This window comes from Phocoena phocoena, chromosome 15 (assembly GCF_963924675.1).
Source record: "Phocoena phocoena chromosome 15, mPhoPho1.1, whole genome shotgun sequence".
Lineage (NCBI taxonomy): Eukaryota > Metazoa > Chordata > Mammalia > Artiodactyla > Phocoenidae > Phocoena > Phocoena phocoena.
This window is the reverse complement of record NC_089233.1, coordinates 7,287,857-7,303,670: the sequence shown is the minus strand read 5'-3', so window position 1 is coordinate 7,303,670 and position 15,814 is coordinate 7,287,857. Positions and strand designations below refer to the sequence as shown.

Here is a 15,814-nt window from a genome sequence, read left to right as displayed (position 1 = left end):
GGGAGTGGGTTGAGGAGGAAGACGAATGAGGGGAACCCATAGGGGCAGAGGGATGTCCTAGATAGTCTGGGGAGGGGATGAGGCACAATCTCAGGTCTGTTGCCCCCTCCTCTCCTTCTCTGGCATCTTCACAGTCACCTTGGTTCTCCTATTTTTTTTCTCTTTAGCCTGATGCTTTACCTGTTCCAGATGCCTGCCTGCCTGCCTCCCTCTCCTGCCCCCATCTCTTCTCTCTTTCCTCTCTCTCTACTTCTCCCCACCTCTTTCCCCGCAGAGCTGATGGGTTTTCTTCTGGGAAAGTGGAGCCACTGATGGAACCGAGAAGCCACTGCTGGCTATAGAGGGAAGGCACGTGAGCGTGTGTGTGTGTGTGTGTGTTTGTGTGTGTGTGTGTGTGTGTGTGTGTGTGAGAGAGAGAGAGAGAGAGTTTGAGAGAGAGAGAGAGAGAGGAGAGGATGAGGGTCAGTGCTAGGAAGAGATGAGGAAGGGGTTGAGGACTGGCTCTGAAAAGGTCTCTGAGCTCCTGACATACAGCTCTGATCCCGGTTTCCAGAGTCTTAGGGCGCGGGTGCCCTGTGTGTGCCCACAGGCACCCGTGTCCGCAGTCCTTGTGTGTCTGGCATGTGTCATTCCACTCCCCCCCCTTTCCCTGCCCACGCCCCCGCACAGCTCTCTCCCTGCACCGCAGCCCCCCTCCAGCCTCCCTCCCTCCCGTTCATTTCTGCAGTGGCTGCTCCCCTTGCCTCCCTCCCCTCTCCCCTGCCCCCCTCCTCATTTCCGTCCTCCCCCACCCCCGCCCACGGCTGGTCTCCCTTCACTGGACCCGGCTCGCTGATGGATTCTCTTTGCGCAATCTGTGCGTCATCGCCCCCCATCCCCCCGGAACCTCTAACTGTCCAAGCCCCCAATCCCAACCCCTCTGACAGGAGATGCGGACGAGGGGTCTGGTGGCAGAGAGCGGCGATCTCTGACGTTGCACTCCCACCCTCCACGCCCCCCTCCATCGCGTTTAAATCTTCCCTTTAAGCAATGGAGAGAGATGGAGTTGAGTCACCCCCCACCTGCGCACCCCCCTCCCCACCTGGTCTGCTCTCGTCCTCCAAACGTCCTTTGGGGGGTAGCAGCGAGAGGGGAAGAAGCAGGAGGGTGGTGGGGAGAGGTGGTCTGAAAAGGGGCCAACAGAGTCAGCCGGACAGAAGGACAGACACACATTTTTTTCTCGAGACACGCACAGACCATGAACAGACACGACACAGAGGCACACACATCCTCAGTCTTTTCCCTATCTCTTCCAACTCGGATCCTTTCCGACAGCATACCCAAGCCTCAAGATCCACCCATGTGCCCCGGCCCAGGGCCCGCATCCCGCACCGCAGATCCGCGGACAGCGCCCGCAGGCGCGCAGAACCATCCCTCCTCTCTCAGGTTCACGCCGTCCTTGGGCGTGTTCCCCACGCACCGTGCAGTCGGGGAATGGGGAGTCTGGCCCCCTCCTCAGTTTTGGAATCCTTCTCTTCCCCCTTCCCAGTGTGGATCTCCTATGGGGCCCAGTCAGACGCTGGGAGAGCCCCCACCCTATTCCGCTCGTCGGGCTCCCGCCGCTGCAAGTTGCTCTGTAACCCACCCTCCCGCCTTGCAGCGTCTCTGAATCCACCCTTCCATTCATTCTGCCATTCATTCATTCATCCTTTTCTCCTCGTCCCTCCTTCATTCATTCATAGCCCCCCTGCCCCGCCCGCCTCAGCATTTCATTCATTCATTCCTTCATTCATTCATTTCCCTGGTGCCAGGATAGCGCACACCCCTCCAAAGAGGCCTGCAGCGCGCAGGCGCGGGCCGGGAGAGGCACGCATCCTCCAATCGCTGGGCGGCCTCCCGCCTCTAGGCGCCCGCCCGCTTCCCCATGAATGAACATTGACGTCAATGGGGCGGGGCGATTCCCACGTGACCCCGCGCGCTCCTCTTTATAAGGCGGTAGCGGCGCGGGCGCTGTCCAGCGTGCTGAAGCCTGAGCGAGCGAGTCTCCCGGAGCCGCGCGGACCCAGCTGAGCCCAGCCCACTGGACGCCAGACCTCGACCATCGCTCGTATCCTAGCCACCGCTCGGAGCCGAGGCGGACGAGTCCCGATCTTCCCCTGTCCCCACCCCGCCCCGACCCTCCTCTCCACCTCCCGCGTCGTGGCACCAGCTGGTAAATACTCTGCTGTCCGTCCCTCAAACCCTCAGCAGCCGTGGGCGTGAGGGAGGGTCCTCTCTCCCCCAGTTGGGAGTGTTGAAAACACAGCGGGGAGCCCCCGGGAAGGGTCCCTGGTAAATGGGGGAGTCGCCGCTCTTCTCTTGCTGCTGAAGTCGCCCACGCACCATCCGGGGAGTCCTGTGGGGAGGGAGCAGAGATTTTTTTTTTTTCCCCGTATCCTTGCTGCTTAGTACGTGGGCGCTGCCAGTGAGCTGGCTCAGGGAAGGGGGGCGAGGAGGCACCGGGGGAGCAAGGGTTGCAGGCGTTTTCCCATTTACACGACTCCAGAGATCGGCACATCTTCCTCCTTTGCTCCTAAACGTCCCTTTTCAGGGTAAGGTTAGGGGGATAAGGGAAGCCCCGGCTTTCCTGATTAAAGGTGGGGGAAGGGAATATAAAATCAGAGAGCGGAAAATTCTTACAGAAACCCTCTCTTTCTTTGGTCACTTCTATTTTTTCACAGTCTCCGGCAGCCCTTCGGTCATGAAATCGCTCAGGTTGCCGGCTCCTGTCCTCCTCTGCTTCCTTCTACTGACCAAGGGGTTGGGAGCAGCGCCCCCGGGGCACCCTGAGGCTCAGCCACCTCCCCCCAGCTCTGAGCATAAAGAGCCGGTAGCCGGGGACGCAGTGCTCGGGCCGAAGGATGTTAGCGCCCCAGAGGTCCGAGCCGCTAGGAATTCAGAGCCGCAGGACGAGGGAGAGCTTTTCCAGGGCGTGGATCCCCGGGCGCTGGCCGCGGTGCTGCTGCAGGCACTCGACCGCCCGGCCTCGCCCCCAGCGCCTGGCGGCTCTCAGCAGCGGCCAGAGGAAGAAGCAGCAGAAGCTCTGCTGACCGAGACCGTGCGCAGCCAGACCCACAGTCTCCCAGCGCCAGAGACCCAGGCGCCCGCGGCCCCGCCTCGCCCTCAGACTCAGGAGAATGGTCCCGAGGCGGCCGACCCCTCCGAGGAGCTCGAGGCGCTAGCTTCCCTGCTTCAGGAACTGCGAGATTTCAGTCCGAGCAGTGCCAAGCGCCAGCAAGAGACGGCGGCAGCAGAGACGGAAACCCGCACGCACACGCTGACCCGAGTCAACCTGGAGAGCCCCGGGCCGGAGCGCGTGTGGCGGGCTTCCTGGGGAGAGTTCCAGGCGCGCGTCCCGGAGCGCGCGGCCCTGCCGCCGCCTGCTCCCCCGCAATTCCAGGCGCGTATGCCCGAGAGCGGGCCCCTTCCCGAAGCCCACCAGTTCGGGGAAGGAGTGTCCTCCCCCAAAACACACCTAGGTGAGGCACTGGCACCCTTGTCCAAGGCGTACCAAGGCCTGGGCGCTCCCTTTACCAAGGCGCGCCGGCCGGAGACCTCACTCCTGGGCGGCTCTGAGGCGGGAGAGCGCCTTCTACAGCAAGGGCTGGCGCAGGTGGAAGCCGGGCGGCGGCAGGCAGAGGCCACACGGCAGGCCGCGGCCCAGGAAGAGCGGCTGGCCGACCTCGCCTCCGACCTGCTGCTCCAGTATTTGCTGCAGGGCGGGGCTCGGCAGCGCGGCCTGGGGGGTCGGGGGCTGCAGCAGGAGGAGGAGCGAGAGACCGAGAGGGGGCAGGAGGCGGCGGAGCAGGAGAGACGCGGCGGGGAGGAGAGGGCGGGGGAAGAGGATGAGGAGGCGGCGGAGGCGGAGGCGGAGGCGGAGGAGGCGGAGAGGGCGCGACAGAACGCGCTACTGTTTGCCGAGGAGGAGGACGGGGAAGCCGGAGCCGAAGACAAGCGCTCCCAGGAGGAGACGCCTGGCCACCGACGAAAGGAGGCCGAAGGGGCAGAGGAGGGCGGGGAGGAGGACGACGACGACGAAGAGATGGACCCGCAGACAATCGATAGCCTCATTGAGCTGTCCACCAAACTCCACCTGCCAGCGGACGACGTGGTCAGCATCATCGAGGAGGTGGAAGAGAAGCGGAAGAGGAAGAAGAACGCCCCTCCCGAGCCTGTGCCGCCCCCCCGGGCCGCCCCCGTCCCCACTCACGCCCGCTCCCCGCAGCCCCAGCCCCTCTCCCCCGCCCCGGCTCGGGACGAGCTGCCCGACTGGAACGAGGTGCTCCCGCCCTGGGATCGGGAGGAGGACGAGGTGTTTCCCCCGGGGCCCTACCACCCTTTTCCCAACTACATCCGGCCGCGAACACTGCAGCCACCCGCTGCCTCGCGCCGCCGCCACTACCACCACGCCCTGCCGCCTTCGAGCCACTATCCCGACAGGGAGGCCCAGGCGCGGCGCGCTCAGGAGCAGGCGGAGGCAGAGGAGCGCCGGCTGCAGGAGCAGGAGGAGCTGGAGAATTACATCGAGCACGTGCTGCTCAGGCGCCCGTGACCGGCCCCGGCCCCGCCCCCGCGCGCCGCCGCGCGCGCCGCCACCCCCCTCCGTGTCGCTCCTTTCCCCTCTCAGTGTTTGCATGCGCCCGGCCCCGCCCTCGGCCGCCGCCCAGCCCCGCCCCCGTCCACCCCTCCGCCCGCGGGGCGCCCCGCCCCCGGGCTACGCCGGGACCTGTCAGACCTCTTCGTGCGTCGGAAGCCCGAAATCCCAAACTCACTCACGGGTGTCTCGGGGCCAGCACGGGGGGGCGGGTAGTTTGTGCGAGTTCCCTGCCCCCGCGGGGCCCCGTCCCCACCTAGTCCCTCTCGGGATGTCCCGGTTTGAAACCGGAAAAAGGATTTCCAGTTAACTGTGTGAAGAAGTGTCTGTCTCCCGTCCTTTGGGCCTCCCAAGAGCCTCTCCACCCTCTCCGGATCGCTGTGAATTTACCCCTTCTTTCCCTACTCTGTTGTAAATACCCCTCACGGAGGAAATAGTTTTGCTAAGAAATAAAAGTGACTATTTTATTAGGACTTTGTTCTCGGTTATTCACCCGTCCCCTTGGGCCTGCGTGGTCCTTCCCAAGGGGCGGTGAGAGAAGCGCCATCCACAACACCCATCTCCTGCTCAACAGCGAAGGCTGAGTGACAGAACCTCTTTCAACCGTATTCGGCGTGGGGGAGGGGGCGCAGAATAGGCTCACATCCTTTAGGAAACCCTAAATTCCACTTCCAGCTTGGGGGTTAAAGTCACAGGTCCCCAGGCCCTGGCAGAGAGATGCAGAGCGGATACGGTGCCACAACTCTGAGCCACCTAGTAAATCCTTCTTTGCACGATCTCAGGGCCACCTAGGCAGTGCTGGTGGCTCCCACCACCCCTGCTCTACCTTACCCACCCACCTCCCTTAACTGCTCCCTAAATTCCCTGGTCCTATGTACCTCACAAGACATATGGGGAGGAGGGGTTGGCGGCCACGGAAACATCCTGCTTTTAACTTCTTCTCAAGCCTTTTCTGAGCATAGAGGCTGGGATACATCCTTGAACTCTTGAGTCTCCTCCCCAAATGAAACTAAACCAGGTGAATGACCACAAAGAAACTTCAGAGGAGTGAAACCATGTCCCCAGGAGTTGCTCCTCCCTGTCTGAAGGCAGCTCAGGGAGCTGGAGGCACCTTGGTCAGCGGTCACTGAGGTCAGAGAGACACTGAGCTCACAAATCTGTTTGGGGGGAGGGTGGTGCCAGGTAAAATACAGGACACTCAGTCAAATTTGCATTTCAGATAAACAATGAATACATTTGCACAGGACACACTTATCCTAAAAACATTATTCATTATCATAACAAATTGAACTGGGTATCTTCATTTTTTTTTTTTTTTTTTTGGCCTTAAATCTGGCAACCCTAGTTCCAGGGACGAGTGGAACGGGCAGTGTTGCTTTCCCGTCCTGACTGATCGCAGCAGCCCTCCTTCACAGAGCCTAAGCCAGGCAAAGTCCAGAAATGCTTTTCCTTTTATTTTAGAGGAAAAGAAAAAAAAATCAGACACTTTCCCCACCCCACCCACTTAGCTCCTGCCTCACTGGGAACTCGGAGTGAAGGAGGGACAGGGCCCAGTCTTCTGTAAAGCCTACCCTTCCCCCAGCCCTCCCTTTCCTCAAAGTAGCAAGGTTAGAAAAAAATTAACTATGTCGCTCCTCCCCTGGAACTGAACGGAGGCCCCACTGCAGCCAAGAAGGAAGGGGAGGAGACAGATGAGGGAAAAGGACTTCCCTCTGGAGACACGGAGGTCCCCCTCCCAGGCAGAGAAGCTGCCCTGGCTGGCTGCGGGGAGGGCTGGAGGTAGGTTATGGGGCAGGGAGAAGAGAAGAGCCCTGAAAACCTTTTCCCTTTAACCTGACATATTTATATATTTACAGTTATAAGGGTGGGGGGGAGTTTGGGGTGACATTAGTTCTTCAAAGGCAGGGGATGAAAGCCAAATAGCACCCCCAACTTGGTCACATTTTCCTGCCTCCTAGCTCCTAAAACCTTCAGTGGGAAAAGGGGAAACAGGAGGTAGGGGGTGGAGGGAGGGAATGTTTGAGGGTCCTGAGCCCACAGCTCACGGCAAAAGAAGGTGAGGCAGCAGAGGAGGGGCAGCTGGGTCCCACCAAGAAAAGGGCCACCGATGCCCTGCCTCTCCACCAGCTCCCCACATCTCCACGTGGCCCCGGGCGGAGGCTAGGCCAGACCCATCTCCTCCAGCACACTGCGCGGCGACTCATCCTCCTAAGGCAGAGACAGACAGAGGGTGATGTGGAGACGCCAGGAGAGGCAGACAGGGTGAGGGAGTGGAGGGTGGGCAAGACAGCAATCGTAAGAACAGACAGAGGAGGGGGAAGCACAGGGAGACACAGGGAGACACGGCGAGGGAAGAGAGAAGCCAACGTGAGCCCAAGGCTGGAACAGCTGGGGACCCTTCAGGGGAGCTCTCCAGCCTCCCAGGAGCGCCTCCCAGGTGCACCCCCCAGAGCCAACCATGGCAAGGAGTGGGGTCCAGGTTGAGTCCACCACCACCCAGAGAACCCAAAGCCAGGAGCTTGGCAAGCAAGGGGCTCGGCCTTAGTATCCGAAGGGGAGGGAGTAAAACTGGGACTGGGGGCTGGGAAACTGGCTTTCCCAGGGCTGGGGGCGGCAGATGGTTGGGTGCGGGGAGGGAGTAAGAAGTTGGCATCAGGTCCCCGAGGAAAGGTGGACCAGACTGCAGAGAGATGAGTCATTAGGGTCTGAGAGAGCACTAGCAACAGGGTGGGTGTGTGAGTGCCAGGGCACGTGTGTACGAGTGTGTGTGCATGTGTGTGTGTGATGGGGGAGCTGAACCAGTGAGATGGCAAGTTGGATTCTGCCCTTTCTCCTTCTGCAGGGATGAGCCCCCCCCCACCGCCCCCCATCTCTCCCCCTCCTCAGAGCCAGCTCAGGCCGGCTTGCTCATCATTGCAGGTTCCGGTGACTCATCTCCCTGCACCAAGGCTCAGCAGTGGCACAGCAGAGAGGGGGCAGGCAGTAATGGCGTGAGGGCGGGGGTGCCGGATAGAAGGGAGAATCAACAACCAGGCGCCCTCAACCCCAACCCCCAAATCCCCATGGCAAAATTTTGCTTCTGAGAAGCAGAGGCTTTGAGTATGTGTGTGTTTAAAAAAAAGAAAGAATGATCTATCATGTGCCCCTTCTCCAATTCTCTGAGCAACCCTAAATGCCAAGAGTAGCGTGGGACAAAGGCGATTTGGCTGGGATGGGATACCCTGGGTCTTGGGAGAAGGAGGGGGGAACTGGCACAGGTGGCCGTCCGCCACCCCCACTACCTCCCACCCCGAGCAGTTAGGGCTTGAGGGCCAGCTGGCCAACCAGGCGCCTTGGGGGCCAGACGCCACAGGGAGGGTGGGAAGGGGCAGCTGGGGCCCGCAGGCAAGGTGTCCGGAGCAGGGAGGGTGCCTTTGGCCTTGGTCCTCTTCCTCCTACCCCTCAGCGTCCCGGCCCGTACCTCCTGCAGCAGGTCCGCCTGCTCGATAGCCTTCAGCACACTCTTCTTGGAGGTGTCCTGGACGTCACCCCCCATCAGAAACTCATCCAAGATGAAGTAGGCCTTCTCAAAGTTGAAGATGATGTCCAGCTCGCAAACCTGGGAGGAGGGGGGGGAGGCAGAGCTGAGTGTCAAGGTGCATCTCCACCCCACTTTCTTCTCATCACGGTTCCACGGCCTTCGTGACCACTCCTGCCCACCTTGGGTTCTTGCCCCAGGTCTATGTCCTCCCAGCCCCTAGGCCTTAGTCCTTGGTTCGGCTTTTCCTTCTCCTTCTCTTGCCTCTTTCTCTGTGATCATGAGACATTAGTTGCTCTAGTCTACCCTGGACTCCTGTTGCCTTCCCCCCAGATCTGCAACACAGTTCCTACCAGAGGCTGGGCTAGCTTCCCTCCCTAGGCACGGTGACAGGGCAGGGAAGGAGATTCTGGATCATGGGGTAAATGACTTCGGTTCCAAGCAGCGCTGTGACACTAACCAGCTAACTCTACATGTCATTTAATTTCTCTGAGTCTCAGTTTTCTCATCTGAAAATGGAGACACCGACACCTACTCATAGGACGGAATGAGGAGCGATCAGGAGAACCTGAAAGCACTGTGTGAATTATTAAGTGGAATACAAATTATGGAGTTATTACTATTCCCCACCTGAGATCTGAGCTCACTGCCAGTGCCCAGACTATAGCCCAGATCAGTTAATTCAGAATCTCCAGGGGTGAGACACAGGCATCGCTATTTTTAAAAAAAAACCTCTCCAGAAGATTCCAAAGCAAAGTCAAGGTCAGGAACCATTGATAAAAATCTGAACATGGCCTCTGTCCTTGTGTGAGCAGTTTGAGCTGAGCTCTAGATGGATTGACTAAGTGGCATGTTCTGGTCCCCCCCCTCCTCCGCCCCCCACCCCCAGGGCTGATTAAGGGGCATGGCTAATAGGCTTAAGGCTTAAAGAGGGAGATTAACTACTGTTCTCACTGTTCCAACTTCCCCTCTCCTGAGTCTTCCAGGGCAGAGACCGGAAGGACCCCAGAGTTTGGTAAAAAGAGGGGATTGCTGCGTATAGAAATGGGTGGATGGGGAGACTTACGCTGCCGAAGTATTTGTCCAGGAGCTCCACGTATCGGTGGATCAGCTCCAGCGTGATAAGCTCATTGTCTTGGCCCTCGATGGCACAGCAGAAGTAGAGGCTGGCATATCTGAGGACAGGGGCACGGGAGGGATGGCTGGGATGGCTCCTGGGGCTGCTTTGGGACCCAAGCATTTTGTGCCCAAACCTCTCATTTCCCCCCATTCCCAGTCTGTGCCCCTACTGGACACAGGCGGGGTGGCCCCAGGGTATGCAAACAGTAACTCACTCTGCCTTAGTGCCTCTCACAGACGCAAGCTCTTTCCCTCTCGACCTCTGACCTGTTCAGTTTGACTCAGCAAAAACCTGAGCCACGAATTCACCTGCTCAGAGGAGGAACTGGAAAGGGTTGGTGCACGTGTGTGTGTGTGTGTGTGTGTGTGTGTGCGCGCGCGCAGGATCTATGGCTGTTGAATGAGGCTGCCAGGGACGTGTGCAATAGACAAGATGGGGCCTTCGGGACAGAGGTAGGTGCATGAAGTAGGTGTCAGGCTTAAGCAAAGCCAAAAGGGAACAAGAATTTCTTCAAGGTGACTTTGGAAAGTAAAGGCGGCTGGAGTTCATCGCTGCCCTCCGGATGTCCTTAGCTCTTCCTGACCTAAGGGACTGCCTATTTCTTGGCCAGGTGAACCCATCCCAGACCCCAATCAAGTAGGATCCAGGCAGGTCTGAAAGTAGGTGGGGAGTCACCTCTTATAGACAACTTTGAGGTCCCTCCACTCCAGGAAGCTGCACATCTTGGGCTTGCGAGCCAGAACGACCTGCATGAGCTCCCGAACCATCTTCTTTCGCTCCTTGTCTGAGGTGGCCAGGTACCATTTTTGTAGCCGCAGCTTCCCCTGCCGGCTGAACAGCAGCATAAATCGCATCTGGGGTGGGGGGGAGTCAGAGCCAAGGGTCAGAGATGTGGCTCTCTGAGCTGGTTTCCTCCAGAAATACACAGCCCCAAACCCATCCCATCTACCTCTTCTCTACTCACGGCTCCTACTTTCTTCAAAACATCAGCCCTTGCTGTCAACACTGGCTACTCCCACCAGCAGGTGCCTTTCCTTGTAGGGGGTGTCAGAGCTTCTGAGTCTGTCATTTGGGTTCAAATCCTGGCTCTAGTAGTTGAGTAATTTGCCTTGGGCAATTACTTTATGTCTCTGGGCTTCAGTTTCTTGTGTGTAAGATGGAAATAATAAAAGTACCTACTTTCCCGAGTTGTTAGGTGGGATTGAAGGAGTTGATACGTGAAACAGTGCCTGACACGTAGGAAGTACTATAACACATTAGGTATCATTATTATTATTTCCTGACCTCCTGTTTCCTAATCCTGTTTTCCAAAGGTGGGTAAAATGCTATCACGGTGACAAGAAGCCCATAGCTGATGTCAGAGACGTCTGCTTTCTTTCCTGCTCTTTCTATCCACCACCACGCTGAAATCAGGTATTTTGTTCTCAAGAAGCTACCTCAATCCTCCACCCCATCCTAGCCATACACCCTTGCTGATGTCCCCAGCACACTGCCCTCCAGTGCCAGTCCTGTGCTCACGGGTATTCTTTACGTTAGCACATGGTATTGGGAGCCCCGGATTCCACCCTCTGCTCTCCTCGGCCCTCCAGGCATTTGGCCAGACATATTCCTCTTTTCCTCCTTTTAGGGTGCCTCCTGCTGAATGCCCACACCTCCCCAGATACCAGGTGACCAATTTCCCTTTCAGTCCCTCAGTTTGGACACAGCCATTCAGGGTGGCTCGCCTAGGGAATGTTTGTGGAACAAGCCCAGGGGGGTGGACTGGGGAGTGCAGAGCCCTCACTACCCCGTGCAACCACAGCTTCCCAGTTCGGGGGGGTGGGCGGGTCCGGGCCACATCCTGAAGTCATCTCCCTCCCCTGGAGCTCTTCTCTCCGTGTACATTACCAGGGCCGGAGTCCTGGGTGTGCGGAACAGCACTAGTTTAGACGGCTAAGGATCAGAATTCGAGAGAACTGGGGGTTTTTTGGTGGCGGGGAAGGGGAAGCGCTTCTAGCGTGGCGGGTGGTCAACAGAGGGGCACAAGGGAGCCGTGTGCGGCTACTATGGGGGGTGGGCCGGGAGCAGGAAGACGGAAGGCCCGAGTTCCGGAAAGAGGATGGGGTGGGGGCCGGAGAGCCAAGAGCACCGGAACCGGGAAGCCAAAGCCTGGGTCCCCGAGAGCAAAACCTCGAGCCCACTTGGCTTCCCCACCTCACCCCCGCCTCTAGGTGAGGCAGGACGTCCACTCCTCGGACCCGGAAACTATCCCCTCGCACACACCGCCCTTCCCGCCGGCCGCCGCTGCTCTGGGCTGCACGTGGACAGAGGGTCTTGGTGACTTGCGACCCCCGCTGCCTCCCTCCGCCAACAGGCCCGGGAGCCCCCATTCCTCGGGCGACTTCCCTGCGGCAGTGGTTGGGACTCCTTGGATCGCGACCAGCGCGCTCCCCGTGGCTCCGGACGGTCCCACCGCCCCCTAGTCACCTCCCTCTCTCCCCACAAATGCGCCCCCTCTCCGCGCCTTCTCCCTAAAGCCATTTCCAGCTGGTCTTCCTTCCGAGGCCGGCTAGCCCACCCGCCCAGGTAAGTGAGGGCCTCTGAGGACCGGAGGGAGAAAGAGCGGCTCACACCGAGGGCGGCCCCAAGGACCCCTGCAGGTGCAGCCCACGCCCCTCGGTTCCCCCTCCCCTCCCTCTTTGCACAGCCTACCATCCTGCAGCCTCCGGCTCTGCGCGTCCCTCTTCGGCCACCGTAGGCGCCAGCTCCACTCCCGTTCTTATCCTTTTGCTTCCTTCCCTCCCTCTCTCCTGAAGCCCCGCCCCGTCCGCCGCGGTTCAGAGAACCAAGGCTTTGCGTACTGCGCAGGCGCCAACGCTGCGGAGCGCGCGGGCGGGGCTGGAGGTGGAGAAGCGGAAGCCATGGCAACCAGGTCCTTGACTTCAGCTTTGAGTAGCCCTGTCGTCATGGTAACAAGGCTGTCTTGTGGGCTGGTTGGAGGATGGGGGAGGAGGACAATGAGGTCCTCGCGCTTTGGAACCTTGGGGGAGAAAGGCGGTTAAAGGGGTGAGAGGTGGATAAGGTGACCGCTGGAGTTTGTGAGGAAGTAGGGTGGTTTAATGGAAGGGGCGTGGGCGATTGAGAGGGAGCAGGGTGGGAATTGTCTGTAGGGAAGGAAGAATGACGAGGAAGGCAAAGACAAAGGGTGGTGGTGGGGCAGGCATGAGAGAAGTATGGAGCTCAGAATAGACATCTACTGGAAACCTGCTAGATGCAGCAACAGTCAAAGTAAGAGAAAGGTGTAGGTAATGAGGCAGACGAGAAATAAAAAGAGAAAAGGAGAGGCTGATAGAAAAGTGATGTAAGGAAGAAGGGGAGAAGCATGATTAAGGCGAAAGAGAAAGAAGTAAAGAGAATCTTAAAAAGTTGGCATGGGTTAAAGCTAAAAAGGGACAGTCGTAACCCAGACACAAGTGTAAAGATGAGAAGGATGTAAATTGTAATACAAGCTTTTTGACTGAGGATGTGCATGTGTGAGTGTGTATATTTGTGTGTGTGTGTCCACGTAGTAAAGGAGTTTGCATATAAATGGATAAGAGGAAAATCTTAAATTTTGTCATGCCGAAAACTTAATGGCACATTTCTAGATAATTGTTGGTAACTAATGATGCTATTGTTTTTGAGTAGCACTTGAAGCAAATGTTGGTAAGGCTCTACCTGTCTCCACTTTGCATTCTTTTCTTCTTACTCTTTGTTATGGAGGTCATATGCTTTAGTTGCAAGGGGGTGGGCCTAATAACCTGGGATGCAATCTGGTCTCTGCTCTCTACTTGATGTATAGTCTCAGGTGGGTCCTTTAACCCTCCGTTTACTCATTTAAAAAATGAAGATACCTACCTTGCAAGTCCGATTTGAGGCTGTATAGAAAGTATCTGACACACTGTAAACACTTGATATTGGTAGCGATTACTACTATTTGCCTTTCCCAGCTTCTTTGGTCTACTACTTTTTCTTCTTCCTTTTTTTTTTTTTTTTTTTGGCGGTACGCGGACCTCTCACTGATGTGGCCTCTCCTGTTGCAGAGCACAGGCTCCGGACGCGCAGGCTCAGCGGCCATGGCTCATGGGCCTAGCCACTCCGCGGCATGTGGGATCCTCCCGGACCGAGGCACGAACCCGTGTCCCCTGCATCGGCAGGCAGACTCTCGACCACTGCGCCACCAGGGAAGCCCTTCCTCCTTTCTTTTTCATCTCCCTTTTTCCTCTGCCTATATCATAGGCTTGCCAATGGCATAGACATTGGCTGAACTATCTTGGTGTTATTTTTTAGGTCAAGAATCATATCAATAAAGCAAGTTGTCATCATGGAGTGAAAAGGAGTGGGAGTGTGTGAGAAGGGCAGAAGGCAAAATAATAAAATGTGCTCATAGGGGAGAGGAGAAGGTTGTGTATAAAGAAGTGATGAGCAGTGAGGTAAAGATGTAAAGCAGAGGGCTTCCCTGGTGGCGCAGTGGTTGAGAGTTCGCCTGCCGATGCAGGGGACATGGGTTCATGCCCCAGTCCGGGAAGATCCCACATGCCGCGGAGCGGCTGGACCCGTGAGCCATGGCCGCTGAGCCTGCGTGTCCGGAGCCTGTGCTCCGCAACAAGAGAGGCCACAGCAGTGAGAGGCCCGCGTACAGAAAAAAAAAAAAAAAAAAAAAAAAAAAGATGTAAAGCAGAGATCTAGGCAACAGCCCGAGGAAGTGTAGAAGATCTAGAGATGTAAACTCCTACACGCCTTGGAAAGATGACACTTTCTAGAATTCCTTGTCTCAACATGCCATGCCTAGCTGCAGAGAAGATAAGATCCATGAGAGAATTGTGAGAAATAGGGGTTTTGCTCACGTAGAATCATAGACTCAAGTGGTTTAAACTAACTAGAAGATGATGGACCTCATTTATCTCTTCTTGGTTAGTGAATGATACACGTAGAGAATCTATGAGTTAGTGGGTCCAATAAGCTTGTGTCTGCAGATGAGTTCGGATTTGATGCAGTGGGCAGTTGGGAGTCATTATAGTTGTCTGAGCTGCTGAATAACTTGGTGAAAACAGCTTTGAAAAAGTTAATCTTATAGTAATATGGGGGATGATTTGAAAGGACAGATGGAAGGCTGGAAGATCATCTAGGAGGCAGTTTGGGGAATCTAGGCACAAAAATGAAATGGAGGGGGACAAATTGGAGAGATACCTGTAATGGGCCAATCACCTGAATTTAGAACTCATCTAAGTAGAGAAGGAAGAAGAATCAAAGATGAGTCTGGAGAATTAGTGGTGCCATTTGTATAAATGGAAAAATAGAAGAGGTGAGATTCTCCCTCATTAGTATGGATGGTGTTTTTATTGTTATCCTGCGAAGCCCATGCTGACGCCTCCCCAAGCCTTCCCTCTTCCCTCATCTGGTTGGAGCGGTGGTTCCTGCGGTGGGTGGAAGGGTGATCCACGTGGCCTCAAAGCCTTTCATTTCTGAGTCTATGATCTGTGTTTCTCTCTCTCGTGATGATGCTCCCTGCCACCTTTTTTTTAAATTTATTATTTACTTATTTATTTTTGGCTGCATTGGGTCTTCGTTGCTGCGCGCGGGCCCTCTCTAGCGCAGTGAGCCGGCGCTACCCCTCGCGGCGGTGGGCGGGCTTCTCATTTGGTGGCCTCTCCCGTTGTCACGGGCTCCAGCAGCCGCAGCACGCAGGCTCAGTAGTTGTGGCTCGAGGGCTCCAGAGTGCAGGCTCAGCAGCTGTGGCGCACGGGCCCAGCTGCTCCGCAGCATGTGGGATCCGCCCGGACCCGTGCTTGAACCCGTGTCCCCTGCATCGGCGGGCGGATTCCCAACCACTGCGCCACTGGGGAAGCCCCCGGGAAGACCCCGGGAAGACCCCGCCACCATTTTTGGTGTATTCTTTAAGTACTCATTGTTCCCTGATGATGTCATTTGTACTCATCTCTGGGTTTTTTTTTTTAACTTCTTGTTTTTAACTAAGCAGTTGGGACCTTATAATATGCTATTCCTAAGGGTCCTGAATACTTTCTGTGGTAGATGTTTGCCATTTTTTTTCACTTCCCTGGCTCTAAACCCCCTTCCTAGGGTTTCAGAATCCCCACCTTACGAGTCTAGGGGGAGATAGAGCAACCTCCCAGTGTAGCATTTGAATTTCCCAGATATTCCCTTTGGCAGCCCTCTTTGTGCCCACAGCATGGGCATGTCTGCTGGACTCGGCCAATCTTTACTCTCACCTGGACTTTGGTCCAGGAAGGAATGAGGGGGGATGGGGTGATAAGGATAGGTAAGACTCTGGCAGAGGGTCAGAGGACAAAACCTAGGGCGCAGGTGGAGTGGCGCCAATGGCAGTGTCCCGTACCAGTAAGAGGTAGGGTGGGGGTACCTGGTGATTTGTAATTTGGGGCTCTGTCTCTAGTGTGAGACCTCCTGCTGGTTCTCTGGCCCTCCTGGCAATTCCCTGAGCTCCCCAGTTTCCTTTTCTGCTTCATTTAGCCAGAGTTGGTTTCAGTTCCTGGTAACAAAGGACTCTGACTGGTAAACTAGGTAATCA

General features: G+C 56.8%; 2 protein-coding genes across 2 annotated transcripts; one reads left to right on the top strand and one right to left on the bottom strand.

Annotated features, from left to right (window-relative positions):
- The first annotated feature begins 2,719 nt into the window (after positions 1–2,719).
- On the top strand, positions 2,720–4,570 carry VGF (VGF nerve growth factor inducible). Its single transcript, XM_065893634.1, has one exon. It carries the CDS (start codon positions 2,720–2,722, stop codon positions 4,568–4,570), a length of 1,851 nt encoding a protein of 616 aa, XP_065749706.1.
- Positions 4,571–6,045: 1,475 nt separating this feature from the next.
- On the bottom strand, positions 6,046–12,068 carry AP1S1 (adaptor related protein complex 1 subunit sigma 1). Its single transcript, XM_065892329.1, has 5 exons — positions 11,941–12,068; positions 9,925–10,103; positions 9,196–9,304; positions 8,073–8,210; positions 6,046–6,820 (listed from the first exon to the last, which is right to left on the bottom strand). Exons 1-5 carry the CDS (start codon positions 11,941–11,943, stop codon positions 6,773–6,775), a joined length of 477 nt encoding a protein of 158 aa, XP_065748401.1. The 5' UTR covers positions 11,944–12,068; the 3' UTR covers positions 6,046–6,772.
- Between the last annotated feature and the right edge of the window lie 3,746 nt (positions 12,069–15,814).

Excerpts from the sequence above, each read along its gene's own strand:
- AP1S1 (XM_065892329.1), bottom strand. Across the intron at positions 9,305-9,924 it reads CTCAAAGTTGTCTATAAGAG|ATATGCCAGCCTCTACTTCT; the intron begins GTGACTCCCCAC and ends CCCTGTCCTCAG. Across the intron at positions 8,211-9,195 it reads TGGACAAATACTTCGGCAGC|GTTTGCGAGCTGGACATCAT; the intron begins GTAAGTCTCCCC and ends CCCTCCTCCCAG.
- VGF (XM_065893634.1), top strand. The coding sequence starts at position 2,720 with ATGAAATCGCTCAGGTTGCCGGCTCCTGTCCTCCTCTGCTTCCTTCTA.